The sequence below is a fragment of the Meleagris gallopavo genome, chromosome 1, assembly GCF_000146605.3.
Source record: "Meleagris gallopavo isolate NT-WF06-2002-E0010 breed Aviagen turkey brand Nicholas breeding stock chromosome 1, Turkey_5.1, whole genome shotgun sequence".
Classification (NCBI taxonomy): Eukaryota; Metazoa; Chordata; class Aves; order Galliformes; family Phasianidae; genus Meleagris; species Meleagris gallopavo.
This window is the reverse complement of record NC_015011.2, coordinates 104872631-104890420: the sequence shown is the minus strand read 5'-3', so window position 1 is coordinate 104890420 and position 17790 is coordinate 104872631. Positions and strand designations below refer to the sequence as shown.

Here is a 17790-nt window from a genome sequence, read left to right as displayed (position 1 = left end):
AGACTCCTGTGGAATTGTCCCATATGAATTCTCCACTGTCTAGAAGTAAGTTCATTCCAAGCAGTGGCTTTATCTTAGCTGCAAATTTAAAAAATAAAAAATAAAAAAAAAATCAGTGAATTAATGCGATGGAGACATCTAATCCCTCTCAGTGATGTGATTGAAACTGATCTCAAAACTGTTTAAATGAAATCAGAATAAAAAAGAATGATAGCTCTGGAGTCATTATAAATAAATTTTATTTTAAAGTGTCTGAATTAGAAAAACAACAACAAAAACACAGAATTTGGCATAGGAAAAAGAATCAGCATTGATGGCTCCAAACAGATTCACATCAGATTCCAGTCTTGGCTACAGCATCTCCATTAAAGTATAAAAAAAAAGTCACCAGTTCCAATTTTCCTTCAGCACTGCCAGTTAAAAAACAGTGATTCATCCGTCTTGGATGCACATGTGCACATAATCTATTTGAACCTGAATGTTATCTCATTTCCAGAGTGGATTTATTTAGCTCTCCTCCCTGTTTTCATATTTTTCTATCAGACAAAGGAAAGGATCTTAGACCTTCAAGGTCTGAAGCAAAATTCAGGAAAGCTCAGTTCTTTCACCTTTGCTTCAAACATCAGATACTAAACCCATCAAACACTGTCCAGTCTCCTGAGAAAGGTCTAAGTAGGATGTCACTCTTCATGCAGTGCATCTTGTGAATAATTTCTCAAAACTCAAACTGACTATAGACATGTTAGCTCAGTTTTGTGTCTAAGGTAATAAATTTGGCTTCTCAACAGGGTGATTCTCTAGGATATTCTGCCGTGCTGGCACAGCTTTCCTGCTTCTCATCTCCAAACCGAGTCTGTGCTCTACCATACAACTCATCATCCTGTACCATCAGCTAACCGACTCTAACCTTGTCCCCCATCCTCAAGCAATCCTCTCTTTGCATAATTCACACTGAATTCTCAGCCCTTTCTTCTCCTATGATCTACCTCAAGGGAAGAGGAAACATTGCTGCAAGATATTTCCTCTTCTATATCTGGCATTCTCCCTCTGTTGTCCCCTTTTCTCCTACTCTTGCAGCATGAGCTGGTTCTACAAAGATAAATCAGTTCCTTAGATTCCTACAGAAATAGAGAACTATAGAAATCCAAATCTCAATGTTTTTTCCAGCAGAAAGCAGTCCTGGTAATCTCTTGAGTTAAGTTTCACTCAATATGTCTATGCTTAGTAGAAGCCCTGAAGAAGCAGTTCAAAATTTTAGCTCACTAAAATTAACAGCAACAACAAAAAAGATAAAAGGAAGATGGAATGGAAAAAGAAAGGGGAAAGGAAAAAGGGAAAAAAGGAAAAAAAAAAAAAAGGAAAAAAAAGGGGGAGGAAAAGGGGGGGAGGAAGAGAAAAAGGGAGGAGAAAGGACAATAAACAAAAAGCTGCATGTTTGAAATACAGAGCCTGCAGATCTTCGACTTTCAGATTCAACACTAAGAAGACCAATTTTAAATCAAGGCATTTAAACAAATACACAGATAAATCATGCAGAGGGCCGTACTAAGTTGTGCATCTACCAAGAGGTTGGAGGAGAGATGGGGCAGGGCATGTGTAGATGGTTCACGGCTATTTACAGTTTTTCTAATCTGACTCTGCTGATTTCAGTAATAGAGATACTGCATATAACTTTTGTAAATAAAGAATGTCGTGTATTATCCTAGACAAAATGAGGAACTGACTTAAAATCATAAAACAAAATATGTGGTGAATATGCAGCTTGAGGTTATCAAAGTATTAAGTAACATTTTATTCAATCAAGAATTGTAGTAGGGTGTTTTTCTTTTCAAATAATGAAGAACAATATAATTATAAAGTACCTGGTCTGGATATTCTGTGGAAGAGGAGCAATTATGTGATAAATACATTAGTCTTTGACTACAGTTAATTTTGTTTTGGGGCATGCCAAAGTAATTTACAGGACCAATTTAGTAATATGGCAATTATTTCCTTCTCTTTCAACCACAAATTCCCCAAAATCACAAGATAAGTGATTCTGAAAATTATGTGACCTTGTGGATAAGGTCGAACTGAGCCAATACGAAAGAAACAACAACCAAGGAATCCCTACTAAGCAGAAAATTAAAATAATCTGAAGGTGCTAGATGTCTCATGCCTCTCTGATAATGTGAGAAAGAGTTCTCCTTCAGAGGCCAGAACAACAGAAAACAAAAGGTAATTACCATCTGACAGCTTTCTGTATTTGCAAAGTATTGGTAGCTCCTAATGGGCAGGTGTCCACATTGGAAAAAACATTAATTAGTATCCTTGTTGGCAGGCTCAGCTGAGAAAAACATGATTAAATGAGCATGGAACTGAAGTGCCTTCTGTGATGATAATTGCACATACCTACGTTTATTGTAATTTTGGGATGTGATTTTCCATTTGGATCCAAATCAGTGAAAGGATTTAGTTATTGTGACAACATATGGGTATAATGACTCCATTAAAGCACTCAGGGCCTAATTTCCAAAGGCATTCATCCCCCTCACCTTTAATGGGATAAGAAAACTTTTGATAGCTTGGAAAATTGGGATGCTTATGGTTATTTTAGTGCAGAAGTTGTCAAGTAGGAATTGTGAGAAAGCTACAAAGTAGCAGTGACTGTGGGCACAGTGGAACAGCCAAGTCAAACTTTAAAAGAACAGATTTCATAACAATAAGAGACGTGAGAGGGAATTTTTTTTTGTTTATTTTATTTTGCATGAAAATTGGAAAGAAAAAAATCAGCAATACGTGTTGATACCAGGTGTTATGCACAGCAGCAAGTCTCTTTAGCAACAGAAACATAGAATTAAACAGTGTATTAAAACTGAATGATAAATTTCCTAGAAAATTTGAAGAGAAATTGCATTTTTCACAAGAACTAATAGTAAACAAGTGATGAGTGTTAAGGAAAATTCTGTGATTTAATTGGTAGTAAGTAGTTTTGAATGAAGCCTTCCACAAGATGCTAGTCTTCAGGCTGTAACACTGGAATGTACTGGACTCCAATGTGCAAAAAAGACCGACAGCTGTAACTTGAGAAAATCTGGGCCATTCTGATGTTATTCCATAAGCCCAATTTATCTGGCCAGCTGCAGAAAGAATTGCACATCATCTCATAAAGCCCAAACAGGTAATTTTCTCCTTATGTAAATATTTGGAGTGCCTACTTTACATTTTCCAATTGTTATTATAAACACTATGGTAAACATCACGTTCTTTTAATGTTTTTATATGAAACCCTTTGTGGCCATGATTCATACCAGCTTGCATCAAATTAGTAATTATATAGCAATCAATTTAGCAAAGTAAAAATTATTCTGATCTGAACAGGTGTTGATTTGAGAGTTGATTTCAGAGGGTGGGCAGAAAAAATGAAGTTATCTGATTAGTACTGTGCACTCAGAGAAATAAATGGATTATTTATTCCTGTCCAACAAAAGGCAAATGAGGTAGTCACTTTAATGTCTGACTTTTCAAATGCTAGAGAAAAGCTTGTAAGGTAGTCAGAACCTTTAGCAGTGACCCTGCGCTGAGCCAGTGATCCAGCACTGATTCATGAAGACATAACAGATCTGACCATACTGAATCTCACAATCAAGGTGTATATGCCTCTGATAACATTTTCCAGGACAGCATTTTCCAGGCTACTGCAGCTGAAACTGCTCTTGAAAGAGAGAGAATGAAAAAAAGAGATGAAAAATGGTCTATAATGTTGCACGTCAAGTTGTGTTTTGTTGTGAAGTTTGGAAAACACGCTGGAGTTAGAATGACTAGGAGAAAAAAAAAGAAAGGAATTTTAGATAGATATCAAGAAACAACAAAACATCAAAAATCTTACTTAAATCTTGTTCCCATCTTCTGTGAGTAAAGATTAATTTAGCCTTAAATTACCTAGAGTTGTCTGAAGAGTTAAACATTTAAGAATTGTGCAATAGTATAATTGACAAACTCAAGTCAAGATGCAAGACTCAGAAGATTTTTTTTCTCAGTGATAGAATGCTTATGTTAATAGGATATTGCAGTGCAGGAACTGTCACATGTTTATCTCATGAACTAGGTCTGCATATAACTGGGATCCATTTGAAATTTGGGGAGGAGAAAGGAGACCATTAGAATAGGAAATAAGAACATCTTCAAAAACATATTTTGTAAAAATTGGTGAAAAAAAATTGAATTACTTTTTCTGACTATACTTATTCTTTATTATGACTTTAAAAACATCCTTCAAGAAACATAGTTCTAATCGTGAGTAATAATGAAATTCTCTATAAACAGAAGAGACAGTGAAGTTTAAAAAGATAGCTGTAATATGTTGGGTTTTGCTTTTCAAAAAGATAACCAGTTAGCCATAAATATATTAAGTAATAATAATAATAATAATAATAATAATATAACTAGAAAATTCACAAAACAACCCTAGATATTTCTGACTTCTGTACTACCCAGTATAGAATGGTGCAAGTTAGCAGGGAATGTCTTGCTTCTAAAAGGGGGCATACTACAGTCACATAGCAGGCATAATGGGATCAAACTGATGAGCTACACTTCTAGTGTTACAGTGATAGCCTAGCCCCTCCACAAACATTTGGCTGCATTAACCGATGTCAGTGGTAGACAGGAGATCTCTGTACTGTGGCAAATGTACGAAGACATCCCAAGCTTACAGAGTAAATGCATTCAAGCTGTCAGAAACCAAGAGAGATTTCCAACAGATAATCATTACTTGCTGAACATACTGATTCTCCCTTATGGTCTTGGGAGTATTTGATGCCTGGTATTGCCCTTGCTGAGATGCTGTCAGTGTTCATGCAGCTCTGGAGCAAGGTAAGCACCTCATCCTTTCATTCTCAGGTTGGGTCTGAGCTCTGTGCACTCTCTGTGTCATGATATGAGGCATTCATCTTCACCAGGAGTCTTCAGCTGCACCTAGACCCATGGACAGCTCCAGATATCACTATAATACTGCTGCTTCAACCTTACGCATAGAGGCATCACAGACAAGAAGGAACGGTTAAAACAACCTCAAAAAGTGGAGGAAAAGGGAGAGCCTTGTAATATCGAAGAAGCAGAGACTCTTTCAGATGTTAAGTGAAGGAAAGGTGCATGATACTGGCAATAAGAGGGCTGAGAAAAAAGTAGTCATATAGAAAAGTGAGGGACAGCCTTCCCAGAGACATCAATGTAGGGAAGAGGAGCCTAGAAGATATATCTGCAAGTGATAATGTCATCACAGTTTAATATCCTTATAATAGAATAAAAAAATTATATCCTCTTATCCCTATTAGAGGACACATTTTTCCCTTTAGGATACAATAACTATAAATATTTTATTGTCGTTAATGCTCAGTAAGATTAAAAGCATCAGAAATGGCTAGCTTTATGTGCTGACCTTCTGTCACCAGCATTATAGATAGTATTTGGGGGGTTGTTTATCTTAGAACTCAAGCTAATGTATTTTGAAAGTTCCATTATATGGCATATATGTGTGTATATACAGAACACCATGTGTAAAGTGTAATTGGCTGTATTGTCTGAGGAATATATATATTTGTTGTATCTGGCTTGTAAATCTTTAGTCTGATTCATACAGTTTGTCTGGATATATAAGTTAAAACATATTCAGCCCCTCAAGACACAATATGGGAGATGTCTACATAGCACAATACAAAACATGTCTAGGTAAAAAGCTAACACAAGTACTAGCAATGCAGTTATATCAGTGCAAGGCTCTTGCAGTCTGATTTATTTGTTGACAGCTATTTCTCATTCAGAGGCTGCTTGGAGATCTCCAGGCAGCATTGCACTATGCTGAGTAGGCATTCCCTTGTAGAAAACAGCCTTTTGTTTTAGCCTGTCCAGCCTCAGCTTATGCTCTTAGCACAAGTGTCTTAGAGCAGTCAGAATCCCTTTGTCAGCATCAGCACTCCTTTATGATCATTTATAATATATCTCAATATATTATCCATACTAATGTACTAGAGTATAACCACAGCATGGAAAGACCTTGGGTGATGTTGAATAAGTCTGTGCAGTTCAAGTAGTAGATAGTCAAGGGTATACAACATTTTTAGATAAGATACTTGTGGATTTACTTGTGGATTTGAGTCACTCCAACGGCTACGAGTTCTGTGATCTAGGGACAAACCAGGAATGCTGATTTGGGATGAGACACATCTGACCAAGAGGAGCAAAAATATACTAGGCAAAAAGCTGGTTTTGTTCATTACCAGGGCTTTAAACTACAACTGCATGGGAAAAAGGGTGTACCGGTGAGTGACAGAGAAACAGGGAACACTGTCACTTTAGGAAGTAGTCAGGGAAAAAGCTTATATTTGTCCTGGAAGTTTGTGGGAGGACTCCTCTAGGAAGGTAATGCATCCAAAAGCCCATCTGAAGTACTTCTATACCAATGCACACAGTATGGGAAATAAGCAGGAAGAGTGAGAAACTGCAGTGCACTTGGAAAACTATGATCTTACTGCTATCACAGAAATATGGTGGGATGATTCTCATAACAGGAATACCACCACTGAGGGCTATAAGCTTTTTAGAAGGGATAGGAAACGTAAGAAGAGTGGGGGAATTGCCCTCTATATTAAAGAGTGTATAGACTGTGAGGAGCTCCCTCTGAAAAACATTAAGGAACAGGTTGAGAGCCTGTGAATTAAGATTAGGGATGGGACCAACAAGGGACAGCTGGTAGTTGGCATCCACTACAGGCCACCTGATCAAAGGGAACCTGTTGATGAGGTCTTCTTTCTTCAGCTGCAAGGAGGGTTGCATTTGCAAGCTTTCATCCTGATGGGGGATTGCAATCACCTGTGTATCTGTTGGGAAAACAGCATAATGAGCTGTAAAGCAATCCAGGAGACTCCTGGAGTCCATCAATGATAACTTTTTGGTGCAGATATTCAACAGACTGACTAGAGGTGAAATGTTCCTGGGCCTTGTGATAACCAACATGGATGCAACCGTTAAAGACACTAAGATCAGAGGTAGCCTGGGCTGCAATGAGCATGCTCTGATTGAATTCATGATCTTGAGGAGTGCGAGTCTAGCAAAGAGTGGAGTCAGGGCCCTAAAATTCAAGAGAGCAAGTTTCACGCTTTTTGAGGAACTGTTGGATGAGATCTCCTGGAAGCTGTCCTTAGAAACAAAGGAGTAAAGCAAAGAATAGCAGGAAGGTTTTGCACTTGGATTAGGGTAATCCCAGATGTTTCTACAAACTGGGAGAAGAACATGTTCAGAGTAGCCCTGCTGAGAAGGACTTAGGTCCTGGCAGATGAAAAACTTCACATGAACCAGCTGTGTGTGCTTTCAGCCTGGAAGGCCAACAGTATCCTGGGCTGCATCACAAGAGAGGTGTCCAGCATAGTAAGGGAGGGGATAAGGTTCCATATGAGCACTGCATCCAGATCTGGGGCCCCCAGCACAGGAAGCTTGGAAGCTTTTGGAAAGAGACCAGAGGAAGGCATGAAGTTGATCAGAGGGCTGGAGCAGCCCTCCTATGAAGACAGGCTGAATGAGCTGGGTTTGTTCAATCTGGAGAAGTCTGCAGGGAGACCTCATTTACCTTTCCAATATTTAAAGAGACATTATAAACAGGAGGGAAATCAATTTTTACATGGGTACAGAGTGATAGGACAAGAGGGAATGATTTTAAATCAAAGGATGAAAATTTAGATCAGATGTTAGGGAGAAGTTTTTCACTCAGAGGGTGGTGAAGCACTGGAACAGGTAGCCTAAGGAGGCTGTGGATGCCCTATCCCTGGAGATGTTAAAGGCCAGATTGGATGTGGCAGGGGGGTTGGAACTTAATGATCCTTGAGACCTCTTCTAACCCAAGTCATTCTTGATTCTATGATTTAAGGGGTAGAGAAAAAGGTGTGTACAGTGTGATAGGAACAAATGGCATTCCCAACCATTCTTCTTGGAAATGTGAAAGTGTGGAGAAAGGGAGAAGGAAGGTTAGTTATAAAGGAACAAATTAATTTGAGAGAAATCGGAAGGGGAGACTACTTTAGGAAGGATGATGGACTAGATAAGACAAGAGGGAAGCAGCTGTACATGGGAGTGAGGAGTTCAGGACATAAAGGACATGTGCAAACTTCTAGCATGGCAGAAAGCAGTCTGTACCACAACAATTCCAGAAATATGTCTTTAGGCATATAACAGGTAAGGATTTAGTCTGATTTAGTCATGTATACTGCATTTCAAATGAGCTGAGCACTTCCAGAAGTGATTCATCTACTTGAGACATTCTTATTAGGATAAATTAACTTGTGTTTAGATGTGCAGGTTTTCCTCTGTTTACACTACAGGAAGCCTAAACAACTTGCTTATACTGCATATAGAGAGTTAAACCTAGCCATATGTCCAAAGGTCCCTGTTTTGATTGCTTCTACTACAGCTCCTATTATTATTTTTGTTATCTCTGAATTGCTGGCAGGTCTGAGGCCATGGTTTGACTCTGTGCGTTTAAGGAAAGAGGGATTTTTACCCTAATGTGGAAAGGTCACTGATAATAAAAGGATAATACAGAATGTACTGCACTCTCATTTTCTGATTTATCTGTGTGGAAGACATAACCCTGAACAAAGTTCTCAGCTCTCAGATTTAGAAAGGATGATTTACCACAGCATTTATTTATTGTAATGCTGTTGCAGTTCCACTGAAATCATTGCTGTAAGGGAGTAGTAAATGGTGTGGACAGGGAGATATTTTCATTATTAGCATTTTCACATCATCTGGCACATTTCTTGTGCATTTTCTGTGTGTTTGCTTTTGAAGAGTCTTTTTAATAGATCTAACAACAAAAGGCTGCTAAAATTGGAAACATTGTGAGATACTTCAGTATTTTTCAATCTGGAGCCAAATCTGACACTGAAGACAGTTCTTGTTTAAGAACTTTCAGTGAATGAACATGATCATAGCACAGAACAAAGAAAAATGTCAGTTCCCATAGTTGTATGTTCATCATTTAAGTTTCACAAGGTATCTGAGGAAATAGGTTCAGTTTGAAATGTTTGATCTATTTTATTCAGTCATGAGTTATTTTTTGCAATGCATCAAGGCAAGTAATAAGCAAAGCATACTTTATTAGATCATTATGCTCTTTAATAGTTTAAATAATGGTTTCTAGATTACTTAAGGCATCCCTCTCCCTATAATTTCTCATGTGAAATCCCCAGTCTAAAAATAGTCTTAAAGTGATTTGCATTAAAATCTGGAAATTAATGCTGTAAGAATACAGAGAAATTAGTTGAGTCTTTCCTTTGCAGGGCAAAGTGGAAATGAGTTCATGAAAATCTAAAAGTACACATTATTAACATCTAGGGGGAAAAAAAAATTGGCACCAACTTTTTTAATAAATCAAGGTACTCTATTCAAATTCAGAATGTATTCATAAATCATGACCTAAACAGAAAAATAGCACATTTTTAAAAATGATCCACAGGTCTTTTAACTGGTAAGAACATTTCTCTGATCCTACACAGCTTTTCACCATGAGTTAATTGTACACAGCTTACCTACAGTCTGGAGTTTTAGATGACAAAGCATGTCTAAGATTATCAACTCTGTCTTGAAGTTTGCTGAGCTAGGACTCATGGTTGTTTGTCCAGGGTAATTTTAACTGTGCAAAGTGAAAAGCTTTCCAGCCTTTTTAGTATAGCAACACTTTGTTACCAGGAAATTTTTCTTGGTTTTTCAGCTTATATTTACGCTTACTTATTTTCACATCATACACTAGCAATGTTATAGTTAAGCCTTAAATACTCCATTGTAATTATCTTTGTCCATAATTTATTACAATATCCAAGACTAGTTTCTCAAAAGCAAGTAGTACTTTTAAGTTCATTTTCTGTCAGAAATGGAAGCTCTCCTAGTGTTTAGGCAACACAACTTCTTAAAGGTAATTTTTATCTCTGAATCTTCATCTTTTACTGAGGTCTGAAGCAATCAAATAAATCTTCATTTATTCTGTAGGGTCTTTTTCAAAGCAGATGATAATTAAACTCTAGAGCAAGGAAAGTAAGTCTGTCTTTAATCATGTATAATATGAGCACACTATATAATTCCCATATTTTCTCTTTCTCCTTATCCCAAATATAAAAATATTTATTCACCTATAATGTTCCCATTAGTTCCTTAATGGCTATTTCATATTGCTTCTTAAATTACTCTTCTAGATTTGATATCAGAAGAAACAAGCATTTAACTGCATAAAAATGTAAAACAGAACAGTATGTAAAATAATCTGCATCTTCAAACACCATTACCAAAATAAATTAAGGATAATTAAAATCCAGTAGTTCTCAGATACAAAGATAGGTGGGTTTTTGTTGTTGTTGTTGTTGTTGTGGGTTTTTTTAGATTCATGTTCTTTGCACTAGATTTTTAAATGCAAAGTTACTTTGGTTATTTGAGAAAAACTGAAAACCTGGGACTTAATGCACCTTAGATCTTATCTAAAGTGCCAAAAACAAAAAGTCACTCTCTTCCTCTTTTTTTTTTTTTGTTGTGTGTGTTTCATAAATAAGATTAATATATCACCTGAAAACATAAATAAATATCTCTCCAATTATTTTTTTCTCTTTATCTTTTATTTGAACTTGCATTCTAGTGGATGTAAGTATCCTAAAAGAGTTCAGACAGACTCAACAGCTGTCAGCAATATCTATTTACCAACTGTTTGTGCTTCTCCTGCTCCTAGGAAAAGTGCCTAACCTTAGAACTGTCATATGGCATCCCCACTACTTCGTGCAGGAGTGTTTATATCTTCTGTGTAGAGAATGTATTCACACTGGATTTTATACAGTACTCTGTGAGCTCTGTATGTTGAGTCCAAAGAGAACTGACAAGCTTCTTTAGAACTGCTGCTTGATTTTCTGCCTAGGAAAACAAACAAGCAAATAAAACAGATATTTTCCCACGTATATTTCACAGTCCAAGGGTGAAAAATAAATTAACTAAAAGCCATGAGAAATGTAAAAACTATATTCTAGAGTCCAGAGACATAAATTGAGTTCCTCCTGCTGTTAATGCCAATTTCTTCTTTGTAGAGCTTCTTATATCAGAGCTACTAAGAGGGCTCTAAGACATCTGAACACAGTAATGAGACATACTCACCCCTACTGCTCAATAAGCCTAGGGAATCCTGCTAAGGTGCACCCTCTGTGAACTCTGTTCTCTTTATCTAATTCAAATAGTGTATTTTAAGTTCATTCCAACTGATACAAATTGAAATTCTTTTTTTTTTTTTTTTTTTCTTTTTGCCAAACAATATATTCCTCTAGAATATATTCTTAGCTATTAAATGCTGGGGTTACTGCAAGAAAATATGGATTACTTGCTCACATCCTCAGCTTTGAAGCTGAAGGTGATGCCACTTTGTCTGAAAATACACCATGCCATGGCTTGCACAAATACAGACATAACAGTCCCTATCTCAAGAAATAATTCTACAGGAGAAGGCAAACCAAGCAGATGAGACCAACCATCTTAGCTAGGAAAGGCAAGATGGAATAACAGATATAAAGAAGTTACACACCATTATTTAGTTTTGGGGTGGGCAGACCTGAAAAGAAACTCAATACATCTAGACAAGTCTTACTAAAGTCTTCCATGTTAGTAACGGAAGAATGCATTAACACAGCTTTTATCATTGATAGAGGTCCTAAAGGTGAGCTGTTAAGATATTGCTTTCCTTTGGTTGATATGTGTGTAGATAGAAATTAAAGTTCTTATGGTATTTTTCAGAAACAAGATCTCAGTCTCCTTCCAGCAATCCCTCTCCACCTAAAATAAGCTATGCTTTCAAGAGCTGAGTGCAGGCTATTGCAAAAATGAATAACATAATGAGAACTGCATTTGCCTACACACCATTACCTAACAACCAGTATCCCATTCATTATTGTAAAGCATTTTAGGATGTCACAAGTATAAAATGAAAATCTATTACTCTCATTTAATAGTGTTTCAAACATAACACCATTTTCATGCAGTTTTAAAAGTAATTTAAGATATCCTAAGATAGATTACTCTAAGCTAAAATTTCAGAAAACGTTCTTCTTGCTTCTTGTTCACTGAATTTGCATGTAATGATTGAGTAGCTGTTATTACCTTAAAGGATATATCAATGAAATTACTAGAGAATTTGTCACTGAATTACTTCTGAAAGTACAAAAGCTTCACAAAAAACATGCTCAACGGGTGTAATATATTTCAGTTCTGATCTGTATTTTGGCCAGTATAGGACTCATGAAATATTATTAGAAATTTTAGCCAAGTCCTGGATTACTTTGTTAGCTTTCTAGCATGCTAGTGCAGCTCTGCATTTGTGATCTGGCAAAAGAAGAAGCATTTTCAGCTGTGCAGTAAACAAACAAAGCAAAGGTAATGATCTCATTAATTTTTCTCAGCTGAAGTAAACAGACTGTATGATGAGAAAAAACTACATGGAATGACACTAATGTTTACATTTCTTAGCAGTGTCAAATTCTTTAAAAAAAGAAAGGAAGAAAGGAAGATAAGTAGTCCTCTTGGAAAAGGAATGTTTGCAGCTTTTTCTTATATGGTCATGTGAATGAATGAATAACCTCATCACCGCGACAAAAAGAAGAGTTTTAAATATCCATTCTTATCTGTTGAAGTTGCTATGTTACACATGCCAATTTACATTTCACACATGACTTACACCTCACATGTATATCATTTAAAATATGACCAACATTTCTTGCTTTTTACATGCCAAAAAGAAAGTAGTCTTACATACACGAGTATGCAAGGGTAGCACGTCTGTACACACTCCAGTCTCTTACAAGAGAAAAGTCTATCTTTGTTGAATTTAGGACCAAAAATATGGTTTAGTGGCTTTTTCCCTCTTGCTAGTCAGTCAGACTCATTTTGTTGGGAAAGATAGAATTCCTTACTTGCCATGAAAACCAAAATTTATTAGAGTTCTTAAAATTTTTCATTGTGATAAAACAAATGAGGGGGAAGAATCACTTAGAATTTCCAGAAGGACCTTGTTGTGTGAATGTGTGTACACACTGGCGTTTATTAGAGCAAGGGAAGACATTCTAAATCTGAGAAAATAATTTTTTACAGATTCTATACTTCAATTACAGCAGTAAAACCATTTCAAGAAAATATCTGGAAAATTGTATGACTTTTTAAACCTGTTCTATTGAGAAATCATATGCCTACAAGACTCCCTTCATCTTCTGAAGAAGAAAGATCACAACTTCAAAAGTTCTGATCATTTCTCTCTGGAAAACAAAGCCAAATTCTGTCTATATCTTCAGATGAAGAAATTAGCTGAATCTTGTCAGCTATCTCATGTTGTCTCTCTTATATGAAAATTCACACATGTAACAGTTTCATAAGCCTGAAAACCTCAGCTTCTTTTTCTACATATTATATCCTAACTGCTGTAGTGATTATCTGCAGGCTCTTTACAAACAACTGTTTCTGCTTCGTGTGCTTACCTGCCAGTGGTCTCCAACCACTGGAGACCTCTGGAGAAAGAAGTGCATTCTTTTACTTCTTGTCTGTACCAGCTTCTTCAAAACAAATATTTGATCATTAACAGACCTCCACAGTTGAAAAACATATATTTTTCAAATATATTAAATACTCTCTTTTAAAAAGGAAATGACATTATAGTCTCCGATGTTCTTATGATATATCTCATCATTAGTAAAATGTATGTAATAACATGCAAGAGCAAAGTATTAATATTTAAAATCACAACTTGTTTTTAGTCTAGCAAATCCAATCTCCCATCTTGAGGACTCAACACTGATTTTCCCCAATTGCTCATTCCTGATAAACTGAATTCTCTAGCAACGGAAGTGTTTTAAGGTCACATTAGAAAGCAACATGGACACAAATTCCTGATGATTTTCACAGTGCAGTACTTTGCTTTGATGATTAATGCCATGCAAGAAATTGCTATATGTTACCACTGCCTTTTTTCTTTTTTTTAAACTGGCAATCGTGCTTTTTCTAATGCCAATTCTTTTTTTTTCCTTTCTTTTTTCTTTCACAGTAATGCATGAGTCTGATGCTGAATACTACATTATCACATTATCAACATGGCTTATGGCATTAAACTCACCACTGATTTGGGATATAATCTTAAACCTTTTTGCAAACAATTGGGAAACACGATTTGCTTATGTCCTGAGTTCCAATGTTTCCTATTGCTATGAAATATAAGATTTTGCTAGTACAAATAGTATTTTGTTTTATACAGAAAATTTCCTTCAGACTTTTATACCAAATAAAAGTCAGTGGTGGGATAAAACAGATATGAACAGGTGAAACTTCTGCAGTGGGATCTGCTTGCTTCATAGTGAAATATCTTCATGAGACTGTGTCTATGTTGTCAAAATCTGACTGGGACCATTCTCACAGAATTCTGAACTCATTACTTGCCCCAGAGCAGTTTGTTGGTACAAATTGAGCCACAGAGAGACGCTGCTCACTGAATCCTATTCTCAGCAGCTACTGCAGGCCACCCAACACAGAAAACAGCACCTTGACCCAAGCTGAGATAGGCAGCTAGTGGCAACAGTTTGGGGCTAATACCCATTAGCATCGTATCTTGGAGACAATTTACCTTCTTGGGAGAATATACTGCTTGGATCAAATCTAACATCTGCACACTCACAGCCTGTGAGGTTCTGTCTTCTGTCCTCTGCGCAGGCTTAGGTCCAGCTCCTACAACCATTATTAATAGAAGCTGATAAGAAGCCCTTTACCCTTCAGATTGACTTGCCATCTGCAGTTAAAGTTAGTAAATATCTAGAACTTTTTCATTCCAAATACAGCAGTGAATTATTGGACTGGTAACTGCTAGCTCTGCTTACCCACACGGCTGGGACTGAGATACTTAAGATGCTTATATTGTTTCTAAGATTGCAAGGACCAGAGCAGCCACCACTTCTCAAAAACAGATAATTTAGAGTGTAAAGGGCTGTGTAATGTTGATGATTTTAATTCCATCCAAATTCTGCCTCTTAAATCAGCAGATTAAGCTCATCTTCCATAAAGCATGCTTTGAGGATTTAGTCTGTGAAGGAGAACTTCACCAAATCCAAGGGTTCTTTGACCAAACCATCTGCCAAAATAGGTGTAGTTTCAGCAGCTACAACTGTATGAAACAGGAAAACAAACTAGACTGAAAATTTTATTCCATAAACAAGTGACAAAGACAAGCAGGTTTGAGTGGGAGTCCCTCACACACCAAAGAAATAAACAGTATTTCAATCAATTCATTTTAGAGACAAACTCAATGCTATCTGTCATTCACTCCAGCTTCCATCAGAAATTTATCTATCTCTAAATGAACTTTGTTTTTTCAGTATGTCTATCTAATGGGATGGCCTTTTTCACAGCTTTTGTCAGGAAGTCCTAACACACTTGTGAATTACAATGTAGAGTATAAAATGGGAGGATTTCCTACTCCATTATCAGTTTGATAAAGTAATTTCCCTTACTCCAACTAAATACAGACACACATACACTCACAGAGAAGGAACGAAATGCAAGTTTCACTCTTCAAAGCTGACACAATCCACAGACTACAAGGGAGAAGCCTCCAGTGGTGCTGGCTGTTTACGAGTAAATTTAAATAAAATTACACTCAAGTATATTTAATATAAATACATATATATGTTTTTTATTTTGTCTGTTCCTCCAGGAGAAGTCCAAAAAAGAAACAGAGATGGCCAAATTGACAGAGTCGATGAGTGAGTACAAAAAATAGGAAGTAAAACCACTTCCTTTTTCCATTTGTTCTACTCCCTACATAACACCACACACACAAAAAAATCTCATTCCAGCCCTATCTTCAGTCCTAATTTCATCATATATCATTCCACTTCCTCCAAAAAAAAAAAAAAGTACCCCTACAAAAAGGACTGTTGTTTTCTTTGTCCACTGTTTTAATCACCTGTATTCAGATCTAAATCCAGCAGAATTGCTGCTACTCAATTAACTTCATGAGCCTGAATTTCACTTACAGAGTATAAATTCTCGTGGAATTAATGAGTGCTAATTTATTTAATGCAGGTTAGTGTGTAAATCACTTCACAAGCTTACAAAAGATCCTACTAAATACAATACAAGTATTCAGGATTGTCACCTGTTCCAGATTTATCCAACAGGAATTATGCCCAGAGATGTTTGTAGAAATCTTTCCATTGATTTCTTTGGTTTCTAGGACATGTACATTGATTTGAATATGTAGCCAAGAATAAGTCAATTGTGCTTTCTCTTTGACATGAGACCCAGATAATGGATTAGCACCTGTAAATGCTTGTAGCTGAGAGTCTCAGACAGGATAATCTATTCCTGCATAAAATTTGGAGAGAATTTAGGAGGAAATCCTGGAAAAACCCCAACCTCTTTCCCAAAATGAATCTGGCTGCACAGCTATGCAAGCTTGAAGAAATGACATAAAAGGGAAGAATCTTTTATCCTGTTTAACTTGTACCTATAGAAAAATGGAAAGACAGACTTGCAAAAGACTCTTATACATTAGAAAGTTCTTTCTAACATTTTGTTGTTGTTTATGTCCAGAAAGACTGTTTCTAGGATAGCAGTTCCTTGACTTTTTGTTATTCCACTTCACACAGCTTCCTTTTTCAAATGTTGTCTGTATTTCCATACATATGTTGTTGCAAGATAGGGTCACCACTGCTATCTATCTATATCTATATCTATAACTATAACTATAACTATATCTATCTATCTATCTATCTATATCAGTATCATAATCTATCTATTCTACAAAAAAAGTTTCTGCAGACCTGGGAAAAGCATAGAGGCAGAACATCCATGTAGGTAAAGTCATATTCCTAAAGCTTTGTGTGCACATATAGGACTCAGAAGTCAATCTAAGAGCCCTCTTGACAATGGAATTCTACTGATGTAGTCAAACTTGTTAAAGCACTGGCCAGAGTTCTTGCCTTGGAGGTGTGTGCTGAATGCTGATCTGTCCACTTATTGTCCCCCACTCTCTTCTTCTCTTAAGGCCTGACAAAATTCTGGTCTCTAAGGAAGATATATAAATGAGGTTTTCAAATTTTTGACCAACAGGATCCCACTCCTATGCCTTGTCCAGTATTAATAAGCAGAGAAAAGTATTTCTCCACAGTGCAACAAAACCTACACAGTAATAATGTAAAGTCAACAATACAGTTTAGTGAGGTCCCAAAGGAAAACAGTTAGAAACTCCATCTTCTTTGGCATAAGAAATGGTACATTTAATTCATTAATTTCTGTGGAGATACAGTGTCATTCTTAGACTAATGCTTGGTCACTATACATTTCTTTGTCTTAAATGGATACTTCACAGATATATAATGATATCCTGATGAACTGGATGGATGGGGATGGATGTGAAGATGAAGGACTATACTAACAAAAATGTAAGGAGATAGATAAATAACGTGTATGTTAAGTACTTTCTTGGTTTTGCACAGTCTTTCTGAGACAAGGTAAAGGAACGTCCTTCAGAAGTGTTAGTTGAAGGCAAGATTTTCTGAACATCCTGAAAAACTAGTGGACTACCATCTACAAAAGTCCACAGATGATCAGGAACATGAGCTCAAAAATACATTGGATGGTTCCTTTAGGATTCATATTTTCTGAATTCTGAATTATTTTTATTTTATTTCTTAAAAGGATTTACTGCCACTTTTTATGAGTATTGTTTATGATTCATGAAAGACTTTAATGAAATTTTCA

General features: G+C 36.4%; 1 protein-coding gene across 1 annotated transcript in view; it reads left to right on the top strand.

The window, feature by feature from the left end:
- The window catches only part of KCNJ6 (potassium inwardly rectifying channel subfamily J member 6), a 159374-nt gene that overhangs the window by 33082 nt on the left and 108502 nt on the right, over positions 1-17790 (top strand). The window contains exon 2 of the mRNA XM_010723524.3: positions 15740-15788. Coding sequence (XP_010721826.1) covers positions 15764-15788 — 25 coding nt within the window. The 5' untranslated portion in view covers positions 15740-15763. The remainder of the gene's footprint in view (positions 1-15739; positions 15789-17790) is intronic.